A 17,299-nucleotide genomic window follows, 5' to 3' on the forward strand; every position below is an offset into this window, starting at 1 on the left:
ATTTGTAATTTCTGTGTTCTTTTTTTCTTGATCAGTTTTGAGATTTATTAATTTAATTGTTCTTTCCAAAGGAATCAGGTTTTATTTAATTTTTTATTGTTTTCTGTTTCATTGACTTCCATTTTTATCTTTATTACATCTTCCTTCTATTCTTTTACAATTTTCTCCTCTTTATCTAACTTGTACTATGTTTTCTTCTATTGCCTTTGTAGTTTTATTTCCAAATAAACTTATTTCACCTAAACTTTATATTTTCTATGAGATATAGGGATCTAGCTTAATTTTATCTAAGTGATCTAATTTTCCAAACTACATTAACTAAACAATCTTCTCTTTTTCTAATGCCACTCTCCATTTTATTAGATTCCTCCTATATATGGGAATCTGTTTCTGGGCCTTTATTCTGCTTTTTATATTGGCCCACTTATTGTTTACCGGTGTATTGATTACTATTTATGAATTACTGTGGCTTTGTAATGTATCTTAATAGACATGTAGCTTTTCCTTTGTCTTACATACTCTCAGATAATACCTTTTTTTACCATTTCCCTCATCCCTCACTCTGATTCTGGCAGTCATCAATCTGTTTTCTGTTTCTGTGAGTTGTTTTTTTGGGATTTCACATATAAGTCAGCTCACATAGTGTCTGTCTTTCTCTGTGTTCTTTCATTTAGCATAATGCCTTCAAGGCCTATCCTTGTTGCAGTTGGCAAGACTGCCTTCTTTTTTATGGCTGAATAATGTCCCACTGTGTATTTACTTCATCTGTTCATCTGCCAGTGGAATACTTAGGATTATTTCCATGTCTTGGATATTGTAAATAAGGCTGCAGTGCACATGGGGATATAGATATCTCTTTGAGATAATGATTTCATTTCCTTCAGATATATACTAAAAAGTAGAATTGCTAGATCATATGGCAGGTTTTTTTTTTTTTAATTGTTTTTGAAGAACCTCCATCCTATTTTCCACATGGCTGCATCAGTTTACATTCATTCGCACCAACAGTGCACAAGGGTTCTCTTTTCTCATCAACATTTATCGCTTGTCTTTTTGATGATCGCCATTCTAACCAGCGTGAGGTGATAATTTCATTGCGGTTTTGATTTGCGTATTCTTAACGATTAGTGATGTTGAGCACCTTTACATGTACCTGTTGGCCATTTGTGTGTTTTCTTTGGAAAGATGTCTATTCAGTTTCTCTGCCCATTTTAAAATCAGATTGTTTATTTTTTGACGTTGAGTTGCATGTGTTCATATATTTAGGATATTAATTCATCAGATAGATGATTTGAAAATGTTTTTTCCATTTTGTAGGTTGCCTTTTCTTTGATGGTCTCCCTCACTGTGCAGACTTTTGGTCTGAAGCAGTTCCACTTTTTGTTTTTGCTTTTGTTGCCCGTGTTTTTAGTGTCAAATCCAAACACCATTGCCAAGACTGATGTCAAGGAGCTTGCCCCTTGTTTTCTTCTCAGAGTTTTATGGTCTCAGGTTTTATGTTCAAGTTTTTAATCCATTTTTTTCTCTTTCTTTTTTACTTTTTAAATTATGAAAGTATGATAACACATTTACAGGAGACTTGGAAAATATAGAACAAAGTTACATACGGTTCCACTATATATTACAATTTTCTAAGTAGACAAATTAAGATTTTGAATTGGACTTTCAATATCAAACTCAAAAATTAACAGAATGAATATACAGAAAAGTAGAAGGATATGGTAGGCCTGAAAAGCACCATGAACCAATTCAACATAATTAAAATTTATATAATTTTCACACAACAGTAGGATACAAATTCTATTCAAGTTATCAGAGAGTATGAACCAGGAGACACTGGAACATATCCAGGGACATAAAACTAGGTGCAAAATTCTTTAATCCATTTTGAGTTGATTATTGTGAATGGTAGAAGATAAGCATCCAGTTTCATTCTTTTGCATGTGGTTGTCCAGTTTTCCCACGCCATTTATTGAAGAAAATATCCTGTCCCTGTTGTGTGTTCTTGGCTCTTTCGTTGGAAATTAATTTACCCTGTATGTATAGATTTATTTCTTGTCTCTATGTTTTGTCCCATTGATCTATGTGCCTGTTTTTATGCCAATACCATACTGTTTTGACTACTATGTTGTTAGTGTTAGTTGCTCGATTGTGTTTCACTCACTGTGACCCTGTGGACTGTAGCCTGTCAGGCTCCTCTGTCCATGGGATTCTCCAGGCATGAATCCTGGAGTGGGTTGCCATTCCCTTCTCCAGGGGATCTTCCAGCTTTGTAATATAGTTTGAAATCAGAACACATGATGCCTTCAGCTTTATCCATCTTTCACAAGATTGCTTTGGTTATTTGAGATCTTTTGTGGTTCCATACAAATTTGGGGGATTGTGTGAAAAAAAATCCCATTGAAATTTTGATAAAGGATTCTGTGGAATTTATAGATTGCTTTGGGTAGTATGGACATTTAAAAAATATTCTTCTAATTCATGAGCCCAGAATTTCTTTCCATTTGTTGGTGTCTTCAGTTTTTTTTTTCATCAATTTCAGTTTTCAGTGTACAGATCTTTCACTTCCCTGGTTAAATTTATTCTTAAATATCTTTTTCTTTTCGACATTATTGTAAATGGGGTTGTTTTCCTAATTTCTCTAATAGTTTATTATATAGTGTATAGTTCAGTTCAGTTGCTCAGTCACGTCCAACTCTTTGTGACCCCATGAACCGCAGCATGCCAGGCCTCCCTGTCCATCACCAACTCCTGAAGTTTACCCAAACTCATGTCCATTGAGTCAGTGATGCCATCCAACCATCTCATCCTCTGTCGTCCCCTTCTCCTCCTGCCTTTAATCTTTCCCAGCATCAGGGTCCTTTCAAATGACTCTTCGCATCAGGTGGTCAAAGTAGTGGAGTTTCAGCTTCAACATCAGTCCATCCAATGAATACCCAGTACTGGTCTTTAGGATGGACTGGTTGGATCTCCTTGCAGTCTAAGGGACTCTCAAGAGTCTTCTCCAACACCACAGTTCAAAAGCATCAATTCTTCTGCAATCAGCTTTCTTTATAGTCCAACTCTCACATCCATACATGACCATTGGAAAAACCATAGCCTTGACTAGATGGACCTTTGTTGACAAAGTAATGTCTTTGCTTTTGAATATGCTGTCTAGGATGGTCATAACTTTCCTTCTAAGGAGTAAGCGTCTTTTAATTTCATGGCTGCAATCACCATCTGCAGTGATTTTGGAGCCCCCAAAAATAAAGTCAGCCACTGTTTCCACTGTTTCCCCATCTATTTCCCATAAAGTGATGGGACCAGATGCCATGATCTTAAGTTTTCTGAATGTTGAGCTTTAAGCCAACTTTTTCACTCTCCTCTTTCACTTGCATCAAGAGACTTTTTAGTTCCTCTTCACTTTCTGCCATAAGGGTGGTGTCATCTGCATATCTGAGGTTATTGATATTTCTCCCAGCAATCTTGATTCCAGCTTGTGCTTCATCCAGCCCAGCGTTTCTCATGATGTACTCTGCATATAAGTTAACTAAGCAGGGTGACAATATACAGCCTTGACGTACTCCTTTTCCTATTTGGAACCAGTCTGTTGTTCCATGTCCAGTCCTAACTGTTGCTTCCTGACCTGCATACAGGTTTCTCAAGAGGCAGGTCAGGTGGTCTGGTATTCCCATCTCTTTCAGAATTTTCCACAGTTTATTGTGATCCACACAGTCAAAGGCTTTGGTGTAGTCAATAAAACAGAAATAGATGCATTTTCTGGAACTCTCTTGCTTTTTCCATGATCCAGCGGATATTGGCAGTTTGATCTCTGGTTCCTTTTAGTGTATAGAAGTGAAACTAATTTTTGTATATTAATTTGTATCCTGTAATTTTACTGAATTTGTTTATTCTAGTAGTTTTATTTCTTGTGGAGTTTTTGTTGTTTTCTGTATATAATGTCACCTGCAAATAAGACAATTTTGTGTCTTCCTTTCTGATTTGGATGTATTTTTTGTCTTGACTGATTTCTCTGGTTAGGACATCCAATACTGTGTTGAATAAAAGTAGTGAGAATGGGCATCCTTGTTCCTGATCTTACCAGAAAAGCTTTGAGCTTTTTACCATTAAGTGTGACGCTAGTTATGGACTTACATGGCCTTTACTATGTTGATGTACGTTGCCTCTATACTGACTTTGTTGAGAGTTTTTTTTATCAGAATGGATATTGAATTTTGTCAGATGCCTTTTCTGCCTTTATTGAGGTGATCATATGGTTTTTATCTTTCATTTTGTTCATGTGGTGTGTCACGTTGATTTGTGGATGTTGAACTCTCTTTATACCTGAAATAAATCCCACTTGATTGTTTTAATTTATTGTTGATTTTTGTGTGTTAGTATTTCTTTGAGGATTCTTACATCTATATTCATCAGTGATATTGGCCTGTAATTTTCTGTTCTTGTGGTGTCCTTGTTTGGTTTTGGTATTAAGAGTAATGAGTTTGGAAATGTCCCTTCTTATTTCTTTGGATGGGATTGAGAAGAATTGACATTAATTAGTCTTTAAATGTTTGGTAGAATTCACTAGTGAAGCCATCTGGTTGTGGACTCTTTTTGTTGGATGGTTTTGATTAGTTGTTCAATTTTCTTGCTAGTAATTCCTCTGTTGAAATTTTGTATTTCTTCATGATTCAGGCTTGATGGGTTGTATGTTTTTAGGAATCTATCCATTGTTTTCTAAGTTATCCAACTTGTTGGCATATAATTATTTAGTCTCTTATGATCCTTTGTATTTGAGTGGTATCACTTTTATCCTTTTTCTTTTATAACTTTTAGAAAAGTTATATTTTTAACAAATGTTTGGATGATTGAAATTGTAATAATTTGGGAAACTACGTTAGGAAAATAATGTCCATATCCTCAGGCTGACCCATGATCTATTGCCTCTTTTCAAGATGATATAATGTCTGTTTTTCTTTTGTTTTGTCCTTGTCCGAGAGCACTCCACAATCTCAGAATAAACCAAAGCCATCATGCACTCAGATGTGTGTGCCTAAACACACTGTGTGCATCTCCCTCACGCTCACATAACACTGCATTGCTTGCTTATACAAACAAACACGTAGCTGCTCATCAGAAGTGCTCTATTACGCCTGAAAGCAGGCAGTGCTAAGGCCAACTACGAATATTAGTCATCAAGTCTGGACACATTCCTTCAGCCTTTTTCCTGCTAACAATAGATAGAGCCTGATTGTGTGTAGAGAAGAATATCTTTAGCCATTAGATACAGACCAAAGACATTTGCAAAAAGATATATTGGTGAATACTGTGTTGAAATTGTGATATACAGAGAGATGTTCTTCAATAGGGAAAAACCTATAATGTATTAACAGGAGACTGGATTATGTCCACAGGGCACTTGTCTGGTGTAACTTGTAAAACTTAAAAGTCAAGAGGATTTCTCATTTGTGAGACCCTTGTGTAAGGGTATATAAACATTCCTTTGCATTTATAAAGAGAAATCTGGCTTCTACGCAAAAGAGCCTTTGCACTTAAAAAGACAAAATCTGATTTCTGTGGTTATTTTCCTAGTAAATTTACTATATTAAACACAACTTTTGGGAATCCCCTGGAAGTCCAGTGGTTAGGACTCTGCCCTTCCACTGCAAGGGGCATGGGTTTGATTATGGTCGGGGAACTAAGATCCTACATGCTGTGCAGCATGGCCAACAAAATAAACAGATAATTTTTATCAGGATTCAGACCTAAGAATTTTGTGTTATTGCTTATGGAGATGTATGTCATCCTGATGGGCTTGCTATCTACTTAGAGACCTTTGTAGAGTGGTTGGACCACTTTTGAAACTGAAAAGATTTTCTCACCTAAACCAAGGGTCTTAGAGTGTGGTGATTAAGAACCTGGGCTCTGATGATAGATCTCTTTCAAATCCCTGATCTACAACATATTAGCAGTGTGACTTTGGGTAAGTCATTTAATCTTTTTAAAGATCCATTTCCTTCCTGTCTGATTTTGAGGATAATATATGTAAAGCACTAAGCAGTATCTATCATACTTAATAAATGGGAACCACGTAATAGTTGTTATTACTGTGAGAACCAGTAATACTGTAACGGGCTACCTGAATGTACCTTCTTAATCCCCCAGGCTCTCAACTTTGGATAGCATTTATTCTGTAGAGCCATGGGGCCTTGCCTCAGACCATACCACCCTGATGTTTTACCTTCTTCTACTTGATCAATTCTGCTTTGTCTAGGCAGGTGAATTACAAAAACAGCAGAGTGGTCATTTAATAGGAATGCTGTGAGCTTTAGCATAGCTTTAAAGTTTTTGGACAGAAGCATCTCAGAAACACATTGGTAATTTGGGTTAAAAGAAAAAGCTAGATGCTAAAAGTGGGCATAGCCCAAGTTACTGTAGGCATTTTCAAAACATCTGGGAATGTTTTAGAAGTTATCTATAATCCAGGTACAGCATAAACCTCTTTCTCCTTAACCTACAGCCCTTGGGACATAAAGAGCCTCTCTCTGCACTTATGAAAGCAGTTCTCATGAGTCAGTTCCATTTCTCATTTGAAAGGAAAACTCCTGCACCTGGGCAAGCCTTTCCCTGTAACAGAAGCCAAAGGCAATGTTTGGATCTACCATTAAATTAGAGCCCATTGGAAGTTCTGGAAACAAAACCCCCAATTGTTCTAGAAATAGCACTATTTAAAAAGTACCTGGCACACAGTAGGGCCTCAAGTTATATTTTCTGAATGAACGAATGACTGAATGAAAGGATGGATGAGGAGGTAACTTGGTGGTATCTCTATTTTTTGACTTCAGCAGCACCAGAAACTGTTCAGCCAGGTGCCACGGCCCAGCCTGCCAGCTCACATCCTTTGCCACACATTAAGCAGCAGCTGCGGAATGAAGACTGCTACCATGGCAAGCTGAGCAGGAAAGCGGCAGAGAGCCTTTTGGTGAAGGATGGGGACTTTTTAGTTCGAGAGAGTGCAACGTCTCCTGGCCAGTACGTGCTGAGTGGGCTACAGGGAGGCCAGGCAAAACATCTTCTCCTGGTGGATCCTGAAGGCAAGGTATCATTGACCCACACTACAGTTTCAGTCTTGTGACTCAGGTTACCCTGAATGATAGGTCTAAAACCTGATACTGAAGGGTGTTTAAGGTTAAGGTTTACTTTGTCTTGAACCCTCCAGCTGGAGCAGAAGTGGTAAATAGGAGCTAGTGGAGGAGTTTGAGTGGGAGTCACCCTAGAGAATCACTTAAAGGGCAGCCTCTTTCTGCCCTTCTTAATGCAATTCAGTGAATTAAATGAATACCTACTGCATAGAAGTTCAGGGATTCACAGTTAACTTGCCGAGTATCACACAGAGACTTTACTTTTGGGATGCTTGTAATGTCATAAAACAGATGCTTAAATAATTGAGAGTGGACAGAGGAGCCTGGTAGGCTGCAGTCCATGGGGTTGCTAAGAGTCAGACACGACTGAGCGACTTCACTTTCACTTTGCACTTTCATGCATTGGAGAAGGAAATGGCAACCCACTCCAGTGTTCAGCGTTCTTGCCTGGAGAATCCCAGGGATGGGGGAGCCTGGTGGGCTGCCGTCTATGGGGTCGCACAGAGTCGGACACGACTGAAGCGACTTAGCAGCAGCAGCAGCATAAGAATGGTTCAGCCAAAGCATTATGGTATTTCTCAGGATAGAGGGGGTGCTTTGGTTGAGGCTGACTGAAAAGGCTTTTTTGCAGGGTCTGACATGTACGATGAACCTTGAAAGAGGCCAGCCGTTTTAAAGGTGGACATTTGGAGCATAGGGAAGGATCACAGGAGCAAACAGAGCAGTGGAATAATATTAAACCAAAAGAGGTATGGCTAGAGCAGAGGGTGCCTGTAGACATAAATGAGCCAGGACAAGAAAAATGAACAAAATAGTAAGTCCTTCTCTATAAACAATTACTCTAAACATAAACGGATTAACCTTCCCAAACAAAAGATGCAGAATAGCTGGATGGATAGCTGAATAGACAAGATCCAAATATATGTACGCTATTTATAGGAGACTCACTTTAGATTTAAGGACACATATAGGCTGAAAGTGAAAGGATGAATAAAGATATGCCATGCTAACCCAAAGATAGCAGAGGTGGTCATACTTTTGTGACGCAAATATTTATACGAATAGGGACATGATAGACTGTATCAGAAAGAAACATGGCAAAGAAGTTGGTTGCAAATTTGGATTAGGACAAGTGTTTACCATTTTCCTAACTGGGAATGACAGTTTCTTTAAAAAGATAATTGGGAATGAGAAAATAGTTTACTAAAGGATACAGAATTAAAAAGTATCTTTACTTTTCTTTGTTCAGCCAGTTATCTCATTCAAGGATATGTCTGTTTTTACCCTGTGGTTGTTTATCCCTTTCAGAACTGTTAGGATTTTGCCTAAATACATTTGTATTTCCTTTTCAAGGTGAGGACCAAGGATCATGTATTTGATAATGTTGGCCACCTTATCAGATATCACATGGATAATAGTTTGCCAATCATCTCTTCTGGAAGTGAAGTAAGCCTTAAACAACCAGTGAGAAAAGATAATAATCCAGGACTTTTGCATCCTAACAAATGACCATTTGGAAGTACCATCACACTGATGCTTCAGGAAAGTTCACTTTGGATTAGGACACAAAGATAATTCAAATTTGGTTTCTAGGTACATTAGAGCACAAACTGTGAAGTGTATCTTTCTGAGACCATCATGGACTAGGTCCTTTATAAAACAAAGAACTAAGAAAAATTGATCTTCAGAGAGTGAAAATCAGAAAAGGGGAAGAGGATGTGTCCATTTGAAAAGAAGTTATACATATGCACGGATGTCACTTTGTAAGGCCATATTGTGTTGAGAACAAGCTAAAAGCACAATTAAAATTTTACATGCTAAAGACAACTTGAATGAACTGCTGGGGCAGTGGTATGTGCCTTTCAACTTGATAATTTGGGGACATTTTCATATTGGGGAAATAAATTTCAAATGTCTTCATATTCTATAACTATAGAACCATTTGCCAAAAGAGTTTTTCCTTGTTATAAAAATCAGAAGCAATTTGCTTAATAGTTACTGACTTTATTTTCTATTTAGCAGCATTTTCACTGCAGTGTTAAAATAAATTTGACATTGAATTTGGACTGTGTCTGTGCCAGTGGAATCAAATGGAAGGCCACTGAAAGCACTGGTCTGTCTCATTGGCCCGTCCCGTTTGCTAGTTAAAAGCTTGGAGCCCAGCTTCTTTGGCCTAGTATTTCTCAATCTTTGCTATTTGGACTGTTTGCATGTAACATATGACAAGCTAAAGAAGCCAGATGTATCAGTCATTTCTGGTTTCATTGCGTTTCTCCCTTCTTTCCTCTCCCCCTCACTCCCCTGACTCCCCAAAAGAGCTCGTGAGTGCATGGATTTAAAAAAATGACAAACCAGTTTTTCATGGTCTGTCTCCATATTGGTTTTATTCTTATTTAAAGTACTGAATTTATTTTAAAGTATGGGGAAATATCCCCTTGATTGGCGGTGACTGACTCATAGTCCCTCATCTACATGTATCCTTAGCACCTTTTCTAGATATGACCAGACAAAATGTACCAGGGAGAAGACACTGAATGAAAAAGTTGAAAGGTTTGCCACATGTTGGCACACCTGGTAAACTGATGAGGTAATGAAGCATTGTGTAGGTTAAAGCGCTGAACGTGGTCTCAGTATGACCTTGAGCAAGTTGCTGAATCTGTCTAGACTCCAGATTCCTCATCTATAAAATGAGGGAGCTGGACTAGGTAAAGTCAGAGGTCCATTTTAGCCCTACCGTAATATGAGTTTATAAAAAGCAAATTTCCCCTTTATTGGGGGTTAGTGTTGATAACCAGTCTGTATAATTAGTCTGGAAACCAGTTTTTTTCCTTTAGTCTGTGTCTTTACTCACTGAGTTCATCATTCAGATAGCAGAGAACTGCAGCCTTTCAGTTAAAAACATTGGAACTTTGGGAAAATGTACGTAGTGGTGATAGAAGTAGATTTGCTTATTTTGAGTAGCAGAAAACAGCTTTGCATATAGAGATATGGCCATTACTTTAGAATTTTTTTATCATGAATTATCTGGACAATTGCCTTAATTCCACTTCACTTGGGTATGTAGATAAATCTTTGCAATTGTGAAATATTTGCTAAATTTTAAATAAAATATGAGAAACTTCTTTTGGATAGAAATCATCAGAAATTAAGCACACTGAACTCTAATTATGTGAAGGTTTATGCTTTTATTTTACTTACACTGTCATTGGCTTCTTCGATATGTTGTTTTCTTTTATACAACTAGAAAATAATCTATTTTTCCTCAATTTTGCATACATTATAATTCTTGATTATTTGTCCTCGTAAAGGGGATCAGCGTGGGTATAAATCAGTGAAATTTATGGGTGATCTAATTACCTTAACAGGGTTGTGGTCTCATTCTGGTTGAGCAGAGTGATAACTGGGTTGGGTGGAGGAAAGAGTTCTTGATGCTGTTAGATGCGAAGAGAATGACTGATGTGAGCAGTATACATAGATGATCAGTATTTGTAATAGTATAAGTAGTTAAATGGGCAAATACTGTACTTACAGCCACAGACACAGTTAAAAGAAAATGAAACAACAAAAGAAGATTGATTGCATGCTATTTTAATGTCACATTCTTATCTTCATCTATCTTAAAGCAGAAATCCATTTGCATATAAATATCTGTAAACAACTTTTCAAAAAAATAAATGATTATTGCTTTATGACAATTGACAGAATATGTCTGATGTTTGGGATTTGGAAAATTTATCGTTTGTAGAATGTGTCAGGGACCTGACAGGAAACAGATGGCTCACTTAAATTGGGTAACTGGAGAAAAGTTTAATAAAGGGACTATTTACAAAGGTCTGGGCAGAGTATGGGAAACCACAAGGGAGGAGGCAGTGCTCTTCAGCCAGTGGTGGAGGAACGGGAGGGAGCAGTAACAGAATCTGCAGAGTCCTGTGAAAGGGCTGCCTATTAGGAGCTGTGGGCTACAGAGGAGGGGCTCTTAACCGGCCCTGGGGACTCCACTGGGAGGGGAGGCTAAGGGGCATTATACTCTCTGGGCAAAGGATATAGCCTTTCAGCAAATGATGCTGGAGCAATGGTACATCTGTAGGCGTAAGAAAGAACCTCACACTTTATGTAAGTATTAACTCATATGGATTATGGACTTAAATGTAACATGTAAAACCATGATAACTTTTAGGAAAAAAACACAGAGGAAAATCTTCAGGATATGAGTCCTTAGACATGATCCATTAAAGGAAAAACTGTTATGTTGCACTTCATCAGAAGTACAAATTTTTGCTCTGAAAGCTCTGTTTAGAGGATAAAGGACAAGCTATGGACTGGGAGGAAATATTTGCAAACCACATATCTAGAATACATAAAAAAAAATTCAGAAAAGTCAACAGTAAAAATTCTAATTAGAAAATGGGCAAAAAAAAATGCATAGACATTTCACTGAAGATACACAGATGACAAGAAGCATGTGAAGTTGCCTCATTTCAGTTAGGCTCATTTCACACGCTAGCAATGTTATGCTCAAAGCTAGGCTTCAGCAGTACGTGAATTTAGAACTTCCAGATGTACCTTAGCTAGTAGGGAAATGCAAATTAAAGTCACAATGAGATCTTACTACACACATAACAAAATGAGTAAATGAAAAATAATAACAACACCATGTTGGCTAGGATGAAAAGAAAGTAGATCATGTGTGCATTCCTGGTGAGAATGTAAAATAGTACAGCCACTTTGGAAAGCAGTTTGGTAGTTTATTAAACAACTAAGCATGGAACTTACATTCAACCCAATAAATTGTACTCAACGGCATTGGTCATACAGAAATAAAAACTTATGGTCCCACAAAAATTTGTACAGGAATGTTCGTAGTAGCTTTCTTTTTAATGACCTACAACTGGAAAAGTCCCAGATATGGTCCTTTAATGTATGAGTATTATACAAACTGTCATCCATGGAACAATACTCAGTAGTGAAAAGGAATGAGATAATGATACACATAACCACTTAGATCTGCAGAGATTTAGGCAGAGCAGGAAAAAAACCAATCCCCAAAAGTTAAGTACCATAGACTTACATTTATACGACATTCTTGAAATGTTTTTATAAAAGTATAGAAATAGAGTCAGTAGGAAAGAGGGAAGTGGGCACAGTTGGAAAAGGCAACATGAGGGACCCTTGTGTGATGGAATTGTTTTGAATCTTGACTGTAACAGTGTGGATAATTTGGCTGTCTTATTATACTACTGTTTTGTGAGATATTATCATTGGTGGAAGCTGGATAAAGCTTATAGGAGATCTCCCTGTATTATTTCTTACAACTGCATATGAATCTATGATTTTATCAAAATAAAAAGTTTAAGTAAAAAAGTTTGGGAGTAAAAGATATGGAAAGAGATTGTAGGAAGATTGCCACTTTAACCCTTGGCCAATTCACTGAATATACTGAATCCATAGAACATGGTGGTTGGATCATCTTGGTAGTCCTAGGTCCCATCATTCTAGGACTGGGAGGGGTCATTTTTGGCTGAGCTGCATGAGACTACCTCCATTTCTTACTCAAATGTAAATGTTGGATGTCTTCTCCAGAGACACATTAATAAGATCCAAGAATGGCAAACATAGACTGTCCAGAACCCCTCAGATCTGTTGAGCCATTTCTGTGTGTTTTGCTCCTAACTGCCTGCACAAGTGACCCTGTTCATTCTAAGGACAACCTCAGGCTAGGCGAGCTGCTTTGAGTTACCCAGAGCCAGAAGTGCCTGTGGGCTTCCTCTTCCCTTCCCTGGTGCAGGAGCAGAAAAACTCAGCCGATTACCCCATCCTGATTACACGCTAGAACTCCCTAGGGGGTCAGGCTAGGCCAAGCACTACTCCTGAAAGCACACCCCTGCCTGGCTTATTCCACTTCCAGGTCCAGCTTCCTCAGTCCCTAACCACTTTCTCTGGGAAGCTCTTCCTTAGTAAATCATTTGCACTCAAATTTTCATCCCAAAGTTTACTTCCGGGAACCTGACCAGATAGAAGAATATAAAATAACTTTAAATTTGTATTATATTACTGGACAATAATATCTAAGTGCTCAAATACATTAACATTTTTAATAAATCGTATAATTTCTTATAAATGGTATTATGTTTCATTTTGTTAATATCCATTGAACTTGTTATGTAGGCATATAAAACACCACTTTTATAATCTTGTTTTCCTACTTCTTTTTAATCTACAAGTTCTGAGTGGGCATGAAACTCAGGGGAACACTGTTCAAACTCTATATGACCCAAGCTTGCTCAAGTCAAAAGATATTTTAAGGTTCAGATTGTCACAGAACCAAGGAAAAGATGAACTGTCAGGCTTTACAAAGTACAGGAACCAGGCAGATCCATGGCTCTGAGTGGCAGAAATTCATGATCATCAGTCTGAGTTTGCACTATATACGTGACACAGCTATGGAAGTGGTGTATTTCCCGTAAAATACAGAAAGTGTAATAAAAATCTGCTTCTCTTCTGTAGGGTTACAAACTTGATCAGTTTCATGGAGTTTTATTTCTGTTGTCTGGGAAGGAAATATGATTGGCTCAGCTTGGGTCTGGTGCTCACCTTTGACCCAGTCAGGTATGGCCAGGTCTTGGAGTGGTGGGGAGGTAATAGTGGCTGAGGGCAGGCGTAGATTCTGTGATAAGCTGCTTAATAAGGAAAGATTAATGGATGCTCAAAAAATACTCTTGAATATATACTACTACAAATAAAAATCTGATATTCCTCAAATAACCCTGTTGAATAGTGTTTCTACATTTAAAAAGCTCTTTCACACAATCTTATTTCATCCTTGTTACAATTCTGCAAAGTAGATATTATCACTTATGTTTTCAAATAAGACCTTTGAGGCACAGAAGGATTAAAGAGTAGACAAAAGCTAGTAGGTAGGAGAGCTGAAACTTGAACTTGGATCTTCTTTAAGTTCAATGCTCTTTTGAGGATAGTCCTCCTTATTACAGGATGACCTGATAGCTCTGACACCAAAGAGAAGGTAGGAAATAGGAAGGAATGATGGCTTAGCTGCATCTTCCTAAATGATCTGAATCAGAGGGACCACATCACAACAGTCATTTCCCCGTGAAATGTAAAGGAGTTTGGTAGAGATAGTTCCTCCCAGCTCACAGGTAGGTCAAAATGCAAAGCATTTGACCCAACCTTTGACCCAAAACATCCAACATTCTATAAATAATCTTTGAACCATTCAGGGCCCCTGGAACTTTTTCCCTCTTTCTTCTCATTTGTCTTTATTATCCCAGAATGCCTCTGTGTGCTTGTGTTTCTCTGGACATGTTAAATGCATTCCTTGTGCCTTAACCACACCTTACCTCTGTAGCATGCCTTTTCTATTTCTCCACACTTTACACTCTTCTTTTGGCTATCTTATTTCGGCCTATTTCTCCAGTCTTACCTTTAAATACAAGAATCTTTTATTTGTACTGACTACCGGGAGTTGGTGATGGACAGGGAGGCCTGGTGTGCTGCGGCTCATGGGGTCGAAAAGAGTCAGACACGACTGAGCAACTGAACTGAACTGAACCCTTCCTATTGCAACCACTCTTGCTAATCAACTTGCCTGTTAACTCTTTCTCTTATTCCAGGAACTTTCCCTGAGAGATCCTTCCTTATATGCTTACTTTTCCCCAGAATTAGTACTATCTACTCATATTGCATGTAGTAAACTACTTTTTTGTGTGTTATCACTGGTCTTTTTATGTAAGCATCTTGCACCTCAGAGTATGGAGTGGGGCTGGGATCATGCCTCCCATTTTATATTCAAGCACCTAGACCAGGAATTAAACATGATAGACAGTCAGGAAAATAGTGTAGATTATAATATGTCCATGCACGTGTCGGTGCTAAGTCACCTCATTCGTATCTGACTCTGTGTGACCCTTTGGACTACAGCCCACCAGTCTCCTCTGTCCATGGGGTTTTCTAGGCAGGTATATTGGGAATGGTTTGCCATGCTCTCCTTCAGAGGATCTTCCTGACCCAGGGTTCCAACCTTCATCTCTTAACAACTCTGGCATTGGCAGGCATGTTCTTTACCGCTAGCGCCACCTGGGAAGCCCATAATATGTCCATGCTGCTGCTGCTAAGTCGCTTCAGTCGTGTCCGACTCTGTGTGACCCCATAGACGGCAGCCCACCTGGCTCCCCCGTCCCTGGGATTCTCCAGGCAAGAACACTGAACACTGGAGTGGGTTGCCATTTCCTTCTCCAATGCATGAAAGTGAAAAGTGAAAGTGAAGTCGCTCCATCGTGTCCGACTCCTAGTGACCCCATGGACTGCAGCCTACCAGGCTCCTCCGTCCATGGGATTTTCCAGGCAAGAGTACTGGAGTGGGGTGCCGTTACCTTCTCCGAATACGTCCATAGCTCCACTCAAATCCATTTTTAGAGGCAGGGAGCTCTGACATTCTTTGTTTTTCATCTTTTGTCTTTTAAGTGTGTAAGTTTCACTTTTATATATAGTGATGAGATCTGGATTTCGGGATAAAGGAGTTGGATTCAAATTCTGTCTGTTTCACATGAACTGTGTAACCTTGAACAAGTCACTTAATTATTATTATTTTTTTGGTCAGTTTCTTCTACCGTTGAACAGTATCCTAAAACCTGTACTAGCCCCTCACAGGATTGTTGTGAGGAAAAATGAGTTAGTGTCTCTAAAAGAAGTTATCAATGTGTAAAGCACTATGTAAGAGATAATAAACACTGTCCCTTCATGTGCTTCCTCTCCCTTAACATGTTTTTTTTTTTTTTCCCTTCCATCTAAGAAATAGCTATTTATGGATAGGGATCATTTAGCATCCTTGCTGTAACATTTCATCTTAACCCTTAACTTGGGACATTACAAGCACCTTGCTGATGGACTGTGGTGAGACGTGGAAAGCCCATAAAGCCTAGTTCTTACACACCTTGGCTCAGATTTCAACAACTGCCTTTTACCTGAATGCCTTTTATTTGCTTTTTCTGAAACAAAAAGACTTCATTTTATTTGTTCATTCATTTACTCATTAATCAAATTTATTTTGATTGCCTACCAGGGGCCACAAAGCAAAGTAGTGCCTTTAGATGTTGTTGGACTTAGTGAAACAATCACATAGCAACTGACTATAGTAGATAGTAAGGATTATAGTAAGAGATGTACACTGTGTGCAGAGTGGAGAAAGATCATTTCTACCGAGGAAGGGAGGTGTGTGTCATGAAAGACTTCAGAGGAGGTACTCCTCTATCTTGAAGACTGAGTAGGTGGGGAAGTGGGCAACTCAGTAGAGGTGAAAGAAAGAAGCAAAACAATACCACTCTGGGAATCAGGGGCAGCCTGGCCAGAGATTTCACTCACCTGTTGCTATGGATTAAGTACCTGTTATGTGCCAGACCCTTATGCTTGGGTTACAGGGGTCAGTATAGGCATCAGGGGTGGGATGGTGGAGGTAGCAAGAGGCAGCTAGTCAGGTTATGAGCAACCTTTAACAGTCCTTTTACTCCATACTAATATATATGGGAAAGGGTTAAAAAGGATGTGTGAATCTGCTGCTACTAGCTCCCTCCTTGATAATTCACTGGAACCATTTACCCCAGGAGGTTAGACACAGTAGAGAGCTTTACTGCACACTGGGCTGCACAGTCTTAAAAGAACAGGTTAAGAATTGAAAGAGACACGTGTACCCTAATGTTCATCGCAGCACTGTTTACAATAGCTAGGGCATGGAAGCAGCCTAGATGTCCATAGGCAGACGAATGGATAAGAAAGCTGTGGTACATATACACAATGGAGTATTACTCAGCTATTAAAAAGAGTGCATTTGAATCAGTTCTAATGAGGTGGATGAAACTGGAACCTATTATACAGAGTGAAGTCAGAAAGAAAAACACCAATACAGTATATTAACGCATATATATGGAATTTAGAAAGATGGTAACAATGACCCTATATGGGAGACAGCGAAAGAGACACAGATGTAAAAAAAGACTTCTGGACTCTGTGGGAGAAGGAGAGGGTGGGATGATTGGAGAGAATAGCATTGAAACATGTATATTACCATATGTGAATAGATCACCAGTCCAGGTTCCATGGATGAGACAGGGTGCTCAGGGCTGGTCCACTCGGATGACCCTGAGGGATGGGATGGGGAGGGAGGT

The 17,299-nt window shown here is 38.6% G+C and overlaps 1 protein-coding gene across 4 annotated transcripts in view; it reads left to right on the forward strand.

The window, feature by feature from the left end:
- SHC4 (SHC adaptor protein 4) overlaps positions 1-10,819 on the forward strand; it is a 176,695-nt gene extending 165,876 nt beyond the window's left edge. For 2 of the 4 annotated variants that reach the window (XM_061428842.1, XM_061428844.1), the window contains 2 exons: positions 6,828-7,081; positions 8,478-10,819. In XM_061428842.1, the coding sequence (XP_061284826.1) occupies positions 6,828-7,081; positions 8,478-8,633 (410 nt within the window). In that variant the 3' untranslated portion in view covers positions 8,634-10,819. Of the gene's footprint in view, positions 1-6,827; positions 7,082-7,755; positions 7,874-8,477 lie in introns of all 4 variants that reach the window. The other 2 variants (XR_009738738.1, XM_061428843.1) reach the window with 2 other exon arrangements.
- Positions 10,820-17,299: the final 6,480 nt, after the last annotated feature.

Source organism: Bos javanicus, chromosome 10, assembly GCF_032452875.1.
Source record: "Bos javanicus breed banteng chromosome 10, ARS-OSU_banteng_1.0, whole genome shotgun sequence".
NCBI classification, from domain to species: domain Eukaryota; kingdom Metazoa; phylum Chordata; class Mammalia; order Artiodactyla; family Bovidae; genus Bos; species Bos javanicus.